This window comes from Falco naumanni, chromosome 4 (genome assembly GCF_017639655.2).
Source record: "Falco naumanni isolate bFalNau1 chromosome 4, bFalNau1.pat, whole genome shotgun sequence".
In the NCBI taxonomy this organism is placed as follows: Eukaryota; Metazoa; Chordata; class Aves; order Falconiformes; family Falconidae; genus Falco; species Falco naumanni.
In genome coordinates this window covers 44,600,704-44,618,041 of record NC_054057.1, presented here as the reverse complement: position 1 = coordinate 44,618,041, position 17,338 = coordinate 44,600,704, and the positions used below count along the sequence as shown (strand labels likewise).

Sequence of the window (17,338 nt, the reverse complement as noted above, 5' to 3'; positions counted from 1 at the left end):
CAGCCCTGCCCCAAATACCCCTGCTCCCGTGGCAAGGCAGAAGGGAGCATCTCCAGTTGATACAGCTGTGATGAAAACCTTAAAAATATTAATTGCAAAAAAGGGTACGAGGAGGTGCCCACGAGAGTGCAGAGCTATGTACCTTCTTGGGCAGATACTTATGATTTGGTGTAGGAAATACAAAAAAGGCAACTTCTGGTCCCAGAAAAAAAAAAAAAAAGTTACAGCATTAAGTATTCACATAGGATTGTCCCAGTACAGCCACACTTGTGTAACTATACTACTGTAATCAACAAAATTTTTCTTACAAGAGCATGAGACTTGGCATTTGGCAGTAGAGCTGATGCGGCTGATCTGAACAGGCCCTGCGTCCTCTGTGCTTCCAGCTGCCCCCTCAGATCCGTGATCTCCTTTGCCCTATCAATCAAAAGTGCTTGTGTGGCTAAACTACTGAATCGGGAATTGATCCAGCTGAGAAACAGTCCAACAAAAAATAATTATTTTCCAATCGACACTACCAAAACAAGTACTGTTCCCAAGGGAAAAACTAAGACACATGTCAATTTGTGGCCTAGAAAAGGGAATAGACAGTTACAGAGCTACACAAATTACAGCGCAGGAGAAGTTGCTTTGATGCTGCTACGTTGATGCTGTTCTAAACAGGTGCATTTAGAATATAGTCACATTTTTCTTTGCCAGTCAAAATGGGCTATGCCCCAGAAGGACAGTATTGCCCCTGGAGATCATGATGCCTCACTGAGGAGGAGCAAATCTCGGACAGTTGAGACATTGAGAGGTATGTAAGTACACTTTACTCTGGATGGGATCTCATTCAGGTGATCATTTGGGTGCAGCTTGAAGAGTATCATTACATTTTTTCCTCTACCAGTCTGGCTGCCCCAGCTAGGAAAATTTTAATTCCCAGCTTCCTTGCACACTTAAGGTGTCTTGAGTAAGTTAGTTAACTTTTGTTCTAATCAGCAGTTTATTGTCTGGAGCAATGGGAAAGTGTGATGATGATGATGATAACACCACCACAGTTTCTAAACAACAGCACAGTGAATGCAGCTCAGATGCACAGTAGTGTCTTCAACAAATGTCAGCTCAAGTCTAAGATTTATTGGCTTTGGCTCAGGGCTCGTTCTGCTAGATTTAGCAAGCACTTGCATAGCTCCCAAATGTCTCTGTGTTTTCAGGTGCTTTGGGATCACTTCGTGTATACACCAGGTACACTCATGGAGTCACCTTGAGTCTATTGCATCTGAGTCAATAAGCCCTCCAAAAACCTCAGACATGAGGAACACACTGCAAAGACACATAAGCGACCTTGCAGAGAGTCATTTTGAAAACAGGAGGGCTAACATGGGGCAGGAGCTAGTAAGGCCTGCAGATCCAATCAGTTGAGCATGTCTGCACCACAATTCCCAGTACATTTTTTTTTTTACTGTGTGGCCCTCACAGCACTACTGCCGTGGTTGTATGGCACAAAGTTATGAAGTCCAGCTGGAATCGACTTAGCTCAGCGTGGAGCCAGTTAGGGTGGTTCCGTATCTACAAAGTCTACCCAGCGGCTGTGCCCGCCAGGCGGTAGAAAAGTCTCAACGCAGCTGTCACAAGGTGGCGCTCTTTGACGCCGTCTTCCAAGGTCTTTGGCGTTGCGAGAACACCTTGACGCAGCGCTGGTGGGATTCTAGGTTTGTGCGAGGCCTTGTGGGTCGGGGTCTGTTGAAGGGAAAGGGGCTGTAAGCCCTCCTGAAGCCTCTGCTCTGCTGCCTGAGGTGGGTGCGTTTCTTGGGAGCCAGCACTGCCCTGCTCAGCCGCTGCCCTGCCATCAGACTAGGTTGCCCCCTGAAGTGAAACACATTTAGCAAAACACACACCGCTAATTTTTCTCATACCGAAAACAGTCGATGTGCAAGGCCCCACACATCTACTGTCCCTTGGTATAGGGGCAGCAACAACGTTTTAAGAAGAGCCGACAATGGTTGTGCTATGTGAGGGTGTTAACAGCTTCCATGAGGTCAATCTGTGATCTGAAGACAATCAGGGACTCATCCAAGCCAATGGGTGTTTGGCGACTTGCAGCCAGACTGAACAGAGAAACCAAATTTGTCTTTGTATGATGAAAGCTGGAAACAAAAAGAAGCCAGTGCCCAAGATGGTTTCTGATCATACTTGCCCTGGGACCCATTAAAAGCTTGTCTATATCTCAGTACTGTTGCAGATCAAATTTAATTATTTTACATTAAAAGGGCACTTGGAATCCAAAATAAAATGTTTTATTGGAAATTACATGCTGTCCTAAAGAGAGTTATTGAAGCCACTTGGGAAACAATTTTGCTAAGATGCCAAATGAATTAACCATCAGAAGACAGCAATGTGGATGCATTTCTACCCCACAGCAAGTGCTGCAAATATACCAGCCCCTTCCCTGCTGCCCCAGGCAGCACTCAAGCAGCTCTCTCAGCACCTGTCCAGCTGTCCTAGCCAGGGGGTGGGTTTTGGAACTGCAGCTGCAGAGACCTTCCCAGGCCCACCGGTACTCCCCCAGCTCCCTACCATTCACCCTCATTTCCACAGTTCTAGACTGAGATGCTGGATTTTGCTGACCTCGGAGGGAAGGGAAGAATTATTTTTCCTCTCTCCACCTTGATTTAGAGACATCAGCAGGTACACCAAAGGTATGACCAGAGCGGTTTTTAATGCTGCAAATAGAAGACTCCAGACGACATGCAAAATACCACACGATTACGCAGAGATGAGGCAGCCTTTCTTACTGTGTATCTTAGAATATATTTTTCTGAAACTCTCTGACTTTTCAGCATTGTGTGGGTTTCTCTGGGACAACTACTAAAACGCAAGGACTAATAGCAGTTGCTATTAGTTTCTTCCTCTGTAGACACAGCACACAAAGCCAAAGCATGAGTAACAGGCTTTGGAAAGAGCTTCTTCTGGGCCCGTTACTCATTGCAAAGGCAGGCTTGGACATCCCAGCGTAGCAGCCACCTGCTGTTGTTGGCTTTTCTTCTGGTATAATCACAGAAAACAGGATTTGGCTTACAAAAAAATCCCCAAACCACACATGCAGGAAAGATTGGACTAAATAATCGCCAGACCTTTATCTTCCATACCTTTACAACAACCAGAGGCCCTGAAGGATTGTTAACAATTGAGGGGAAAGAGTGGTAGGAATAATGTATTTATCACAGCCAAATATTTAAAGTCTTCTTATGAAACTAAAACCAGAAAAATGCTAAATGTCAATTATTACTTCCAGGCAGGCCTTCACAAAGATCGACACAGCTTACGTTCAGTGTTTCTTTCTCCCCCTTGGGATAACCCCCTGGGAAGGGAGGTTAGGAGCCCCTATTCACGATACCGCTATTGTTTTACCGATTTTATTGTCATCTTACAGATTTCTACCCATACAGGAGGCTATAACCAGGGCAGCACTTCCCTTCTAGCCACTATCGGCCTCTCCTGAAGAGAACTGCCACCTCAGGGCAGCACTGCTGGGGCTGGAGGTTTTATTTGAGGGGGGCGGGGGGAGGCCACAAACGGCTCCCCCAAGTCTCCAGGCGCCACGAAGGCCAGTCCGGCAGCCCCGGTCCCGCCGCTGGGGCCAGGCAGGGCGGCGGCCCCGGCCCCGCCATCTCCGAGCCGCGGCCATCAGCAGCGCCCGCCCCACGCATGAGCCCTGGCGTCGCGGCGTGGCCTACAGCTCCCGGCTTGCTTTGCAAAGCGGGGGTGGCTTTTTTTTTTTTTTCTCCTTTTTTTTTTTTCTTTTTTTTTTCCCCACCCCTCGGAGGGGGAAGGATGGGTGGGGAAAGCGAGAGCTCACGAAAGCGAGGCGAGGAGGAATCCCACAATACCAGGCGGGTTGCGAGCCCGGCGCTGCCGCTGTATCTTTAATGCAAGAGGAAGCGATGCGGAGGGGTGGAAAATGGCAGAGTTGCAGATGTTGCTAGAGGAGGAAATCCCTTCTGGCAAGCGGGCTCTGCTCGAGAGCTACCAGAACCTCACTCGAGTGGCCGACTACTGCGAAAACAACTACATCCAGGTGAGGGGCGGCGGGGCAGCGCACCGGGGCCGGCGGTGGGGCGGCGAGGCGAGGCTCCGGTGCGGGCGGCGGGGCCGGAGCCGCCGGAGGGGCAGCGCGGCGCCTGGCTGCCCCCGCCGCCGCTCCCCGCCCCGCAGCCCTTCCCCCGGGTTTGCCTTTTCTTTCAACTTTTGCAGCCCAACGACCGGGCTTCCCTGCCCCCTCTCCGGAGGGGAAGGGAGGGGGTTATTATGTCAGTCCGGCTCGGAGGGTGTGTCTTTTTTTTTTTTTTTTTCCCTTCTTTTTTTCTGTATTTATTTATTATGAGTCACATCCCGGAGACCTCCCTGGGCTGGGGCGGGGGGTGAGCGGGGCACGAAGGCCGGTGAGCTGCTCCGTGTGGCCGGCTCAGACCCAGTATCTCGGGTTCCCCCCTCGCCTCCCAGCGGCGCGGCTGCCTCCGGGGGACGCCGCCGGGCCCCGGGGCGGCGGCTGGCGGCGGTCGCTGAGGCGGGCAGCTCCGCGCGCCTCACGTGGAGCGCGGGTGCCGGCCGGCCCCTCCGCCAGCGCCATCCGCAGCGGCGCGGGGGGCGGAAGGGGCCCCGCAGGCGGGGGACATCACGGAGCTCGGTCGGCGGCGGGGAGCCGCGGGGGGAGCCCCGGCGGGGCCCAGGGAGCGCGGCGCGCCGGGGCCCGCATCCCGCGGGCTGTGGGGGCTGGGGGCTGCCCGTGCGCGAGCGTGGGGTGGTGCTTCAAAATGGCAATCGGTGCCGCTCGCAGGCACCCTGCAGCCGCGGTTTCACACCGGGTCTCCGGTGCTGGAGGAGGCTCCCCTGGCTGTACCGTGTCTCCGGTCGGTGTGGATCCCCCTCCCTCCCCCCCGAATGCCAGTGCTTCTTGGCCTTGCTTTAAGGCTATTTTTGTGAAGCTGCTTTTAAGCACAGTTTGCTATTATTATTTTTTCAAGATTTGCCGCACGAAACTCCGTAAGGCTGTGTATTTGGTTATACTCATGTGGCTACAGAGCCATCCAGAGATGCTCAAATTCAACTTTTTTTTTTTTAACAAAAAAAATTGAAGGGGGAAAGCAAATGAGCTCCGCTTTACTTACTAGACAGCTTGTAAAGTGAACTTGTTGAATCTAATACTAGACTACCTGTGATGAGTGTTTAATGCAGGTTGTTAAATTCTCTGGCATCCGTTGTTGTTGGTAAGCTGTCTTACTGTTTTTAGTAATGGAGCAGCAGATTTGAAAACACAGCTTTAATAATATGAAGTGAAATACTTTTTTTCTAAATGAGCTACTTGGATTAAAACTGCTCTAACAAGCCATATTGTCAAGATTTTTTTTGGTGTGTGTGGTATGTGAGGTAGTATGAGTTAATGTCTATTTACTCTTCCGAGTTGTTTGCTCCACCCAAAGAAAGCTGCTGATATAAATGTTTCTAAGAGGCGAGGTTCATTTGGTTTTACTCATGGGAAATATGACAAATACATGAGCATGGTAATTGCGGCACAAGTTTTGACCTGTCTCCTGCTCCTGACTTTTTCCCTGTGTTAGAAATTTACAGAGAATCTTCAGTTAGGTTGTTTTCTTCAGTCCTAAAAATTGTCTTTTTTTTCTTCAAGCAAACAAACCAAAAAACCCAACACTCGAGCTAGGTCCTATCCAGTCATTTGGGGTGGTTTTTATGTAGTTATTTATTTATTTTTTAAATGTGATAGCTCATTTTCACCTCAAGTATCAAGGTCAGCTGGATGTGGGATTGGTACAGTCTGTTTTATCTGTGTACAGCTGTGTTTACCCCTTTTGAAAGGAAGCTGGAATTCTAAAATTCTTAATGAGGACTTGTGCGGTAGCTTTGAGAAATTTATACCTCGCTTGTTTTGTACACCCGTTGTATGTTTACTCAGTGAAAATGGCAAATAAATTGATAAAATTACATATTTTTTAATGTGTGATGGAGGTGGGTTTTTTAATCAGCACTTTATACAAAGCCATCTGCTCTCCAGTTGGACTACTGAACAGATTATACTTCCCGTGCCTGTGGTGGGGCCACTGCAGGATTAGGCGATCTGACACAGGGCACTGGGTTGAGATTTGGGAGTGTGTATATCGTGGGATGGGAATGGAGGAAAGGAGAGGCAGAGGCTTAACCAACGCATAGTACAATTTTTTTTTTTTAATTTGATGTAATTGAGTATTTTATAAGAAAGGCAGGCCAGAACACAGAACCTGTCCATGAAGTGAGTATTAAAACAGTTCAGAAATGGCTACGCATTGTAACTTATCCCATAGAGGGTGACAGATTCAGTCTGGCTTCTCTGACTTTGGATAGCTTCGCATTTGGAGAGTTTTCTCTCGTTCTGTGGGAAAGGCTATGTGATTCTTAGCAGGAAAACCCACTGTGTGCTGTCACCTACTCTGCATTGTGGCACTGAGGTGGTACAAGTTTATCTGACTGTTCTGACTGCTGATGGTAACAATCTGTAGTAATTGTAATAGCACTCAGATACTTACTCAGAACTCTTGATGTTCTCAGCCTTATGTTGTGTATTCTTTGCTCACTTAAACAGGAAAGCAATTTCCTACCCCTAATTGCATTGCTGTATTCAAACTATATCTCTATTTTTTTGTATCTGAAAACGTAGGAATCTTGTTTTGTCTCTCCCACTTAACGTGGGAATAATTCTGGTAAAATCTCAGTCATACTGTTGTTTTTTTTTTTTTGAAGAGAGTGTGTTCAGTGTCTTTTGGGATTCTTCAAAAAAGAAAAAAAAAAAAAAAAAAGAGGAGGTAATGAAGAAAAACTCACCTGGGTCACACCCGAGTCCCTAATGGTGGATGTGGCTCTATTGACAGTAAGCATCCTTTTAGTGAAGCATTTAGGAAAGCTGACAGCATTTGGGACTGTCAAGCTGAAAACCACTATTCTAACAAAAGTGGGAAGCAGTTTCTTGCTAAGGCAAATTGTGAATAAATCAGAATGCCAGGCAGTAACATAGTTTGCTCTCCACATGTGTTCTGGTTACCTAGAACGTTTATCTGATAGGAAGGGAAAATAGCTGGGGAGAAGCAGAGCAAATAAGTTTCTAAGGAAGACCTGCAGTGCTAAAAGGAAAGTATGGTATGGTGGCAGTCTTGGGGGGATGGGGGAGAGAGTGAGACAGAAAAAAAGGAAATCAAATGTAGAAGTAGTAATTGAAGGAAGTTGTGATGTTATTGGTGGGGATTTTGGCTTTGACTAGAAGGAAAAAGGTGTTATAAGTACATTACTATATTCAACCTGTGACATGATTTAAAATCTGTTATGTTTCTGGTTGGAAGCTTCAGTGACAAACTGGTAGAAAATTCCTATTTTCTTTTAGATCAGAGACTTAAACTCTGAATGGTTTTAAGAGCAGGTTTTGAACCTTGGATCTTTAACTGGAAGCATGTTTTTGTCTCCTGAAATAAGTTTTCTTGGTATCAAGGAAAATGTACTTTATGTATAGTTTTCTAAATATTTTTCCTATCACTCTTGAGAATACTGGTATGACTGTTCTCTTGTGATGGAGACGTTTGCTTGTGAATTGGCATACCTTTATTATAAAGTGCAGTGAGATTAAGCAAGGGAAGGAGTGGTGAAACTATCTGATAATGGAAATAAACAAAACTTCTTCATAGGTGCCATGTAACTGTAAGTTCCAGTACCTAATGCCTTCCCCAAATCCTTTTGCCTGCAAATAATTCTGGAACTTAGCCCCTTTCAGTTTGTATGAAACCGTGAAGAGTTATCTGAAAATCTGTAACATAAAGCTGAAGATGCTAGTGAGGAATTTAATCAGTATCCTGAATAGTATGGACTTTATCAGTACTAATGCAGAAATAACGTGGAGTTAAAGTACTTAGAGTTCTAATTGTGGTTCTTCAGCTGAAAATACTAACTTCCAGAGAGATTTTCCAGTCAGTTTCTTGGCTGAACTGAATTACTTTCAGTTTTTAATGAACTTATTTACAATAACTAGCCTATGAAGTGTTAGAATGATGCAGGAAACCAGTGTCTTCAGTGTTACTGTGCTGATGACTTCCTTTTGAGCAACTTCAGTTGGCTGGTGTAGTGCTGTAAAACACTGCTTACAACTCTCTCCTACTATCTAAATCAGATGTTTCTTATAGTCTTGTTTATGCACAGGCATATACATAGTTTTCATCAATCCCTTTGCTTCTAGGCCACTTGGTAAGATCCATTTGTAATATTTTTTTAAACTCAAATATAATTTTAATATGACTGTGAGAACCTCTAAATGAACGGCTTGGAATATGTACTACTTGTGTAAATTCTGATCTTGATAGTCTCTAGTGGATAGGTTTAGCAGCTTTAGAAAATAAATTAAGTGAAAGACCTTTTAAGGAAGTAAGTGCTGTGTTGCCTAAATACGTGGTTTTTTGTTATCATGCTGTTTCCCTCTGTAGCTTCCAACTGGTATGTGGGAACTAAATGGTGGGTTTACAAGTTCTGGGTAAAACAGACAAAAGCAGGGACAGATTTAAGTTTGACTACTGTTGCAAAAAAATTTGAAGTGTCGTTCCAAGTTGGTAGAGCAATAAATGTGTGTGGTTGCACAGTGTTGCATGCAAGAAGTTCCACAAATCCTTATGTTGTCTTCTAGTATGTGTATAGGAATTCTTTCTGCTTTATAGGTTGGATGTTCCACCCTTACTATACAGTAGATTGTACATATTGGAAAGGAAATAACATTTTTCATGGTGTGTCGTTTTCTGTAAATGTTGGTAACAGATCTGACACTCAGCTTGGTTGCCTGGTGTATGGAGAGTGGCTTGGTTCAGTTCAGTACAAAGAAGTGCACTCAGAATGTCTAATTCAGGAAGTGGCTTGCTTTAAAAGGATAAACTTCTTAAATTGTCACTAATAAAAATCTTTTATGAGCTGTGAGAACTTGCATGCTTTTATGTTCATAGGTTAATTAGTTTGTATTGAGAGTAAATACAGTGGGTTTTTCCTTTTTTTTTTTTTTTTTCCCCCTCCTGGCTTCATTGCTAAATTTGGAACATTTTGTAAGAAAAGCAAATTAAGCTACTTCATGTTCTGTAACATCAAAATATAATTCAAAATTGGAGAGTTTCAGAGCCACAAGATAAAATATGGTTTTACCATACACTATGGTTTGTAGGCTTAACTCACATCCTTTAAGATGTTAGCTTAACTTTTAAACACTGTTCTTTTTTTAAGGTAGTTTAAACAAACACTTGCCATCAGTATGAAAGGCACTGGCTTTTCTATGGGCATGGTTTAAAAAAAAAAGTAATAATTTGGGTACAGGTTGGTGGGTTGGGCTTGTAGCTCTTCTGTGCTGGTGTGTTGTGTGTGTTTTGGAAAATACAGCTTTATGTTTAGCTCAAAATCAGCAGTAAGGCAATAGTGCAACTTCACTGAATCAGCGATTACCCTGTGTACACAGCAAACAGATCCAAGAGTGTTGTGTGTGTGCTTTGTGTCCAAAGGAGGTAGATGATACGAGCTTTTCCAAAATTTGAAATGTTTCCATTAATTTTGGTACGTTTGGTTTAAGAAGCCAGCAAGATGTCAGCTGCTCTTCCCATTCCATTTTTCGTTAGTATTTCAGCAGATGATTGTGTTGGCACTGTGCTGCCTTAATCGGGAGGAGTAAAGTGGATTGGGATAAGGTTTTTTTCTAGGTGCATGCTGCTTCTTCCACAAAGGAAGTGCTGTCCGCTCCCTTCTGTTTCCACATATGCTGGAAGGAAGAAGCTTGCAGGTTGTGTGTTGTCAGTGTATGTTAAGTGTGATCCTTGCTCTCTGTGCTCTGCTTGCTGGGCCCAGCCCTGTGGAATTGTTGGAAGGAAGAAAGAAGACGTGACTAAGAGGGGCAACTGTCTAATGCTTACCTCCCTCTGGATCTCTGGGAGCTTGGTGCAGTAAGTAGCTCTTATGGTAAAGAGGAAATAGATAGGCCTTGAGGAGGGCTCGTAAAGTGGATCACATTGTAATGAACTTAAGAAGACAGGAGCAGGCCGTGTACAAGTACGAAGCATTGTACCTCTGAGGGCAAAGTTCCTGTTAATATCTATGCTTCTGATCTAAGTTTAACAATAAAAACCTCAGACTGTGAAAGAAAAAACCTGATGCAACCTCCCAATATTTTTGTTGAGTATTTTGAATTGTCTTCATTTTACAGAAGGATAAATGGAGGCATAGAATTTATAACTGACTTGTGCAAGGTCATATAGGGACGTGCTGTCAGATTTGGGAACAGAACCTGATTGTTTGGACTTCCAGTGCTGTACACAAGGGTTCCATGCCACCATCCCCACCCCCTGCCTTTCCAAGTTGACTCCGTTACTACAGCGCAGCAAGAAGTGTGTATCTGCAGAGATGTGAAGTCAGTGTCCACAGAAACAGTGCAATGAATCCCTTGGGAAAAGATACAACTGAAAACATCATTGGACTCGTTAGCAGCATTTAATTTTTAAGGGTTTTACATATCTCCTCTCATAAGAACCTTGAGATTCTAATTTTTGGCTTTGCAAACTTCTGGAGTTACATAATGATTTTGGTACTGTCTGTCTGCATGTTGGTGGGGGTGTCTGTCTTGGCAGAGGCACTAGAAGATATCGCTGTCTTTCTCGTTAGTGAAAGCAGTCTGTGTTTGACAGTTCTGGTGACTGAAATCTTACTTATCTACAGAACAGCAGGGCGGCAGCTGTGTGGATGAAGTGTCAGTTCTGGTGTAGCAAGACATCCTTGAGGGATGAGAGTGTATCTTGCTCTCTCTGTGCCAGTGTTCAGTTCTTAATTAGTAACTTCCAGTTGAAATGAGTGTGTTGTGGTTATTTGTTCTTACCTGGCAGGAAAAGGCTTGTGGGCCCCCAGTTACTCAGTGTCCAGGCTTGTTCACGATGACCCGAGTGTTCTTGCTGCCTTTAGTATTTGTGTTAACCAGAGTGGTGTTCCTCTGATGCTGTTCTTTCCACCCCCACCCCCAAATCTGAGCACTGGTCACAGAGGCAGGTGAACTCGGTCACAGGGAATCTCCCTTCCCTCCACGCCTAAGGGAAGTAACTGCTGAATTTGTAATAGTAGATACGGTGCCTGAAGTGGTTCCTCCCTTTTCCTGACCTTGCTGGTGAAGTGGCTGCCACAGACAGACGCTTGATGTCTCCTGTGGGTTATAGAAATAACCCTTTGCAGCTCAAAACTTGCGCAGAGTCCTTGTGGGGCTAAGACCGGGGATGTGGTAGAGAATAGGTTATGATGCGCTTCTGAACAGAGTTCTGTGCGCAACATGGTATCTGTAGGTGTGTTTCCTCCTTCACCTCCAGCCTGTCAGCATGCCCATCTGACTGTGCTGGAGAGGCTCAGTCGCGTGTTTCATCAACCTCAGGCCAGCTAGTGAAATAAAAGATACAGCACTTCTAACAGGTGGGTTCTTTGAAGAATCCATTTATTGTACAGTATGTGAAAGCGGAACTGTAAACGCCTCCTCTTGGTATTAGAGGAAATGTGGGTTTTTTCCCTGGGTTAATTAGTAAGAGTGTAGATGCCACCTTTGCTTGAAACTATGCAAGTCATGTTACTCATTAGATATGCAAGCCCTTAATGCTGTTAACAGGAGCCATGCATGCTTTGCAGAGTGTAGATTTGTTACTATGATGTTGATATTTTAGAAGAAAAGGAGGGATGTGGAACTCTGCGTGAGAATTTCAGCTTGGAGCAAAGCATAAGTGCAGCATTTCCAAATAACTTGTAAAATTCAACAGTCTGTATTAACATGAGATAAAATTGGTGGGCAACCTGCTGGCGAAGCTCACAAAACAAATCAGTTTTACCCTGAAAAAGATTGACTGTTTACAAGGTGACTTTTAGACAAGAATGTTATTAAAAATAGATTCCAGATCAAATATGTCTAGTTAGTAAGTGCTGGGTTTGGCAAACTGAAAAAGCCTCTGAAGATCAAAACTTATCTTGGTTTGGGCCTCTTGTGATAAAGTCTCTTCGTAATAGCCACGTGATGTGTGCCATATTCAGTTTTCTGCTGTTGGGGAATATTCTAAAAGAACAGTAGAGGTTGTATCTTCTGCAATGAGATACAGCTTTGTTATGTTCCTTGTGTTTCTTATGTTAAGATAGCAGATACATTTGGGATAGTGTCATCCCTCCCTCTTCCTTCCTCCCTCCCTCCCTCTCCAAAGAGCCCAAAATAATCAGTTCTGTGTACTCTTTCTGCAGCAGAAGTTAAAGAGCAAGCACACTGCTCCATGTGTGAGGAGGCCCTGATACTGTAGTGATGAACATTGAAAGAACTCATGGGGAAGAGACTGCATCATTTTCCTAATTTTATTGTAACGTCAAAGACAATGAGGAGTAAGATGTAGTACTGTTCCTACTTCTGTTATGAAAGCAAGGAGGCCTTTCAGAACTCTGGCAGAGGAGGCTTACTAAAAGAAATGCTGGTTTGACATCCTTAGAGTTAAGCGTAATGTTCTTAGCGGGTGGTCTTAAGGTTATAAATAGTTCCAAGAAAAAGAATTTGTTTGTTTACTATTTCAAGCATAACATTTCTTTGATGTCCTTGGAAAAGAATTGAAATGTAGACTCTTCTGGCTATTTTCACACCAGTGTTTTTTCTAAGCTATACTTTATCAGGCAAGCGTGGGTTTTTTTGTTGGCTTTTTTTTCCAGCTAATATTTCACCAAATGCATATCTTCACTTTCATCCTCTGATCTCCTTGTTGTACTTTAGGGTCAGCAAATATACCAACCAGTGTTTGTCCTGTGGCAATTGTTGTCAGTTGAGCATCTTATTTGACTTTATTGTAGCAGGTGTGCTACAAATTATTATTTGAACTGTGGTCTCCGTGCACAAATTCTGTGTTCTAGAGCCTGAGATAAGAAAACGTCTGTGTAAAACAAATAGACAAGAGAAGAATGAAGTGTCCAGGCAGCTGCATCAGACTGCTGCCATAATGTTAAGAAAGCCATGCCATAGCTTGTCTTTTCACATTCGTACACCTAATGATGTTAGTCACTATTATGTCACTGATGTTACTAGTGACAACATTTCTTTCTCTTCAGGTGCTTCTCCTAGCCTGTGATGTTAATATCAATGTGCTGATTTCTCTCTCACTGTTAAGTATCCTATCTGCTTGCTACAGGCAGTTTCCTAGACCTGTTGTCTATCTTCTATTGCCGAACACTGTAGACTTACTCTTTTGGTACCATTGACTCAAGAGTGCTCTCATCACAGCTGCTGGCTCTGAAACAGACTCACGTGCTTGCTCTCTACCTCGTTGACTTTGGGTCTTATTTCAGATCTCATCTGAAAACCTCTTTTCCCTTGCCTATTTCTTTTAATTAATGTCTTTCTATTATTTATCTGCATATTTTACTGCCTTGGAGCTTAAATTATGCAGCTGTTTTTCATGATGTCTTTCAGATAAACAGCTTCTACTAGCATGGGCTTGAATAATTGGAAACCTGTAGCTACTGAATATGTTTATATGCACTTCTTTTTTAGATTCTCTTTATTGGCTCAGAGTTGAGACTAAAGCCTTGCCCATGAAGTGGTCTGTAACCACCTGAGGAAGCCATGATGAGCAGAATACAGAAGAAAGAACACATCTGGGGAGATGTTGTGTGCAATAGGACTGACATGATTCTGTCTGCTAGTAAAGCTGTTAGGAGGCCTCTCAAATATATGTGGCCAGGCCCTCCCTTTATAAGAAATTTGTCTTGTTCAGGAAGCTGGTCCTTTTGTTACTCTGAGGCCAAGGAGTGGAAAGGACTAAATAAAACTTCTGTCCTTGGAGGGCCTTAAATCTCTTACCAGCGAGGGAAAGGAGGATGTGTTGGGGAACGGTGTTCTGTTAACATGCATTAGTAGGTATGTATCTACAAAGCAGAGCTGGACCTGATCCTGAAGGGTTTTTATAAAACACAATTCTAGCCTCCAGGGTTCCCACTGTGAGGCCTTGTGGCAGGTGGCTTGGATGGTGCTTCAGTCAAGGTCCAAAGAGTGTCAGACTAACAGAGATATGATGTATCGAGGCACTCTATGTTGGCAAGATCCTTGGAGACCTGGCTAGGGATTGTTCAGCTTTTGATTTGCTGGCTGGCACGCAGGATTGCTAAATGTCTGGGAGAAGCTGTGATGCAAACTCCTGGCTTTAGCTGCGTTAGATAAAATGTGTGTCTGGTTTGGAAGTGCTTGGCTGTACAGGGGCTCTCTTCAAATACTGTGGATGTGTTTCCTGCTGCAGCGTACCGTATGTTCTCCCAGCACTGAAATGGCATAGTTGCTGCAGTAGTCCTGAGATTTGCCTGGAAGCGTTGCAAGGGAATTTTGTCTTAAATGGCAACAGATTTTGTATCTGATTTCTAAAGTGTCTTTAGCTCTGAATGTTAGGGAAAATTGTTGTTGCCATAGGTGTAATTGAAGCTTGGGCTCATACAATGCTGCTTACTTTCTGAGAGGTCTTGTATCACTTGAGTAGTGACTGTGTCCTTTCTAGATGTATGTTTTGTTCCTCTTCAGCAGTCTGTCCTTTAAGCCAATGGAGAAGGGTGACAGACAATGGAAAGCTTTCTAGCACATGCTCCCTCTTTAGAAACCTACTGTCAGTGAACAAGAACTGTAAAATCCGCTTCTGTTGGTACTCTGCAGTGAATATTGACTGTTTAGAGACTTGAGGGAGGTATCTGTTGTAATTATGAGAGAGGCTCATTTACTGGGGACAGAAGCCAAGTATGTGGGGATTACCTGTGGGCTGTTGCTCCTCTACTGAGAGGAGAAAAGTTGCTGGTTTTGGTCCTGAATGTGGGAGGCATGGAGGATTTCAGCATGTTCCTTGGGCATGGAAAGGTCTTAAGAGTTGATGAAGAATAACCAAGGTTGAATAACCTTCTACCTTGCTGACAGAAAATGGGAATGGTTTGAAGGGTGATTCAAAAGCAAGTCGAGGGTTTTGAGCAACACCAAGTTTCTGGTAGGAGTAAAAGCGCTGGAGGAACAGGGGAGAGCGTGTAACTCTCCTTCACTGTGTACCTCTCTTCAGCCAGTCTTTCTTGCTGGCTGTGACGTGGTAGAAGGACAACATTGAAAGCAAATACTGTTACTATTTGCTTCCTACCTACAGCAGACAGCTAGAGAGGTAGCTTTACTTTTTTTCCCAGGTTTCTGTAAGGGGTTACTGCGGCAGCACTGGGAGTGGGGGAGTAGGAACTGAAGCAGGTACTTACTGGCTGTGTAACATCCTACGAGGCCTGGGGGAATGAATGTGGTGAACACTGTGAGTCATGCTTGTCAGTCTCATAAAGCAGGAGGCTTTTTACAATTGGCCTTGGAGGGAAAGAGGTGTTTAATGGAGCAGTTGTGAAGGACTTATGCAAATAGAAGACATAAGTAATGAGCAAAAGATACTCATTTAAGCTGCTTGTCTTCTCAGAAAATGATTAAATGCAAACTAACCACTGCAAAAGTTAAGAGAAATGTATAATCATTAAGTATAATGGGTGTAAAAATGTGGCCACTCATGATAAGAAAATTCTTTTTCTGTGGCTAGGAAAAAAAATTTCTGTAGCTGTTGAACAGGACTGTTTCTCTGAATACAGCTCTCTGTGGCTGTAACGAGGGCCGCTCATTGGTCAAGCAGATTACAGGTGAGGTAGTAGCAAGGTGTCCTGGTGGCCCTACTACAAGTGCTGAAATAGAATACTTGAGGGGTGGTTTTACTACCAGAAGGGGAGACAGGGAGTGATGTGGATACGACTATTCTCATGCCTCTGATTGCATGGAAGTGCAAGCACTGCTGTCATCTGTATGACTCTGGACCTCCTGCATCTGCCTAAACCTGCCCTTCTCTACAACACTGTATACGAAGGGGAAGCAGCCTTCAAAATCACGTGAAGGAGCAGCATAAAAACACCAGTGGAACTTCAACATGGATTAGAAAACTTTGCTGTAATTGTCTGCTGGAGTCATTGCAGCTGTATTTCTAGGAACAGTTACTCACTTGAACTACTGCTGTGCTAATGCCACAGCAATTGTCTCTCCAAGGACTTTGTTATTTTAAAAAAATACAACAACAAAACACCAAAAAAACCCAAACCCCTCTCACTCCTTAATTTGGCACTGTGTTCTCTATTGAAGAGCTTGCTTTCTGTCTTCTGTTGGTTTCTGTAAGTTAAGCATTGTCTGTTGCAGGATGTGGAGATTACCATATTTATTTATTTTTGTTACCTGCTGTCCTGTTCATGTTTATTTGGGAAAGAAACAATGGTATATTATTGACTCTTGCCATTCCTCCTCCCTCCTCCATTCTCCTGAGCCATCTGTTTTGTTCTGGGGTGTGTGTGTTTGAGGAGCTAAATTCCTACTTGCTGCAATTGAAATAACACAGTATTCAAATACGTTTATGCATGTAAGGTTTTGGAATGCTCTTGCTAACCATAAGCTCACATTTTAACATAATAAGTAATTCTTCAAAAATAAACTGGATGGTGGTGTACTTAAACAGCTATCAGATAAAAATTGTACGGTCAGATCCAGGAGTGTGTAAAAGTCTAAGCAGTATTAGCAGCTGTTTATGCGATCAGATAGAAACAGAAACTAGGTTGATTTTCTCCACTTACATGCAAGTTCTTGTAAAAACCATCAGTCCTTGTACTGCAGTCCATTACTTTATGACCATGAGATCACTGTATAGCCTGTGCGTTATGTGAGAGTATGCCTTGTAGTGGGAAGCGAGCTACTACAAAACTGTACCCTGGTTTCTAGTCTAAGCATGTTGCACTAGTGTTGTGAGATCTCTGCAAGCCCTTGGATGGTTTCTTGCTGGAGCAAATATATTGGTCTTCAAGACACTAAATACAAGTGTAGTGCTACAAAGTATGAGAAGACAGTTTGACCCTGTAATGGCCATTTCTTGTTTTAAAAATACTGTGATGTTTGGGAATTGCCTGATCTGTAAAATCTGGGCAGTGGGTGTGTGTTTAAAGTGACATTCTTAAATATGAGAACTGTTTCTGAACTAGGAACACTTGCAGTCCAGACATTTACTGGATGTCAAAGGCCTGTGTAACTCTTGGCTCTACATTTTAGTGCCTTGAGATTCTTCCTGGAGCTGGACAGGCCTGCTAGTAATGACTTTCCATGCTCTCTTCCCTACTTCCCTCCCTGCTTTGTTGTCCAGCAACATCTCTGACATCTCCATGTGGAGAAACCTGTTGTAACGCTGAGTGTAGCTTTGAGCCTGCTTGCTTTTGGACTGACCCTTTT

The 17,338-nt window shown here is 43.8% G+C and overlaps 1 protein-coding gene across 14 annotated transcripts in view; it reads left to right on the top strand.

Annotated features, from left to right (window-relative positions):
- Positions 1-3,794: 3,794 nt before the first annotated feature.
- The window catches only part of ABI1 (abl interactor 1), an 82,067-nt gene continuing 68,523 nt past the window's right edge, over positions 3,795-17,338 (top strand). For 12 of the 14 annotated variants that reach the window (XM_040589286.1, XM_040589281.1, XM_040589278.1 and 9 more), the window contains exon 1: positions 3,806-4,060. In XM_040589286.1, the coding sequence (XP_040445220.1) occupies positions 3,944-4,060 (117 nt within the window). In that variant the 5' untranslated portion in view covers positions 3,806-3,943. Of the gene's footprint in view, positions 4,061-17,338 lie in introns of all 14 variants that reach the window. The other 2 variants (XM_040589287.1, XM_040589288.1) reach the window with 2 other exon arrangements.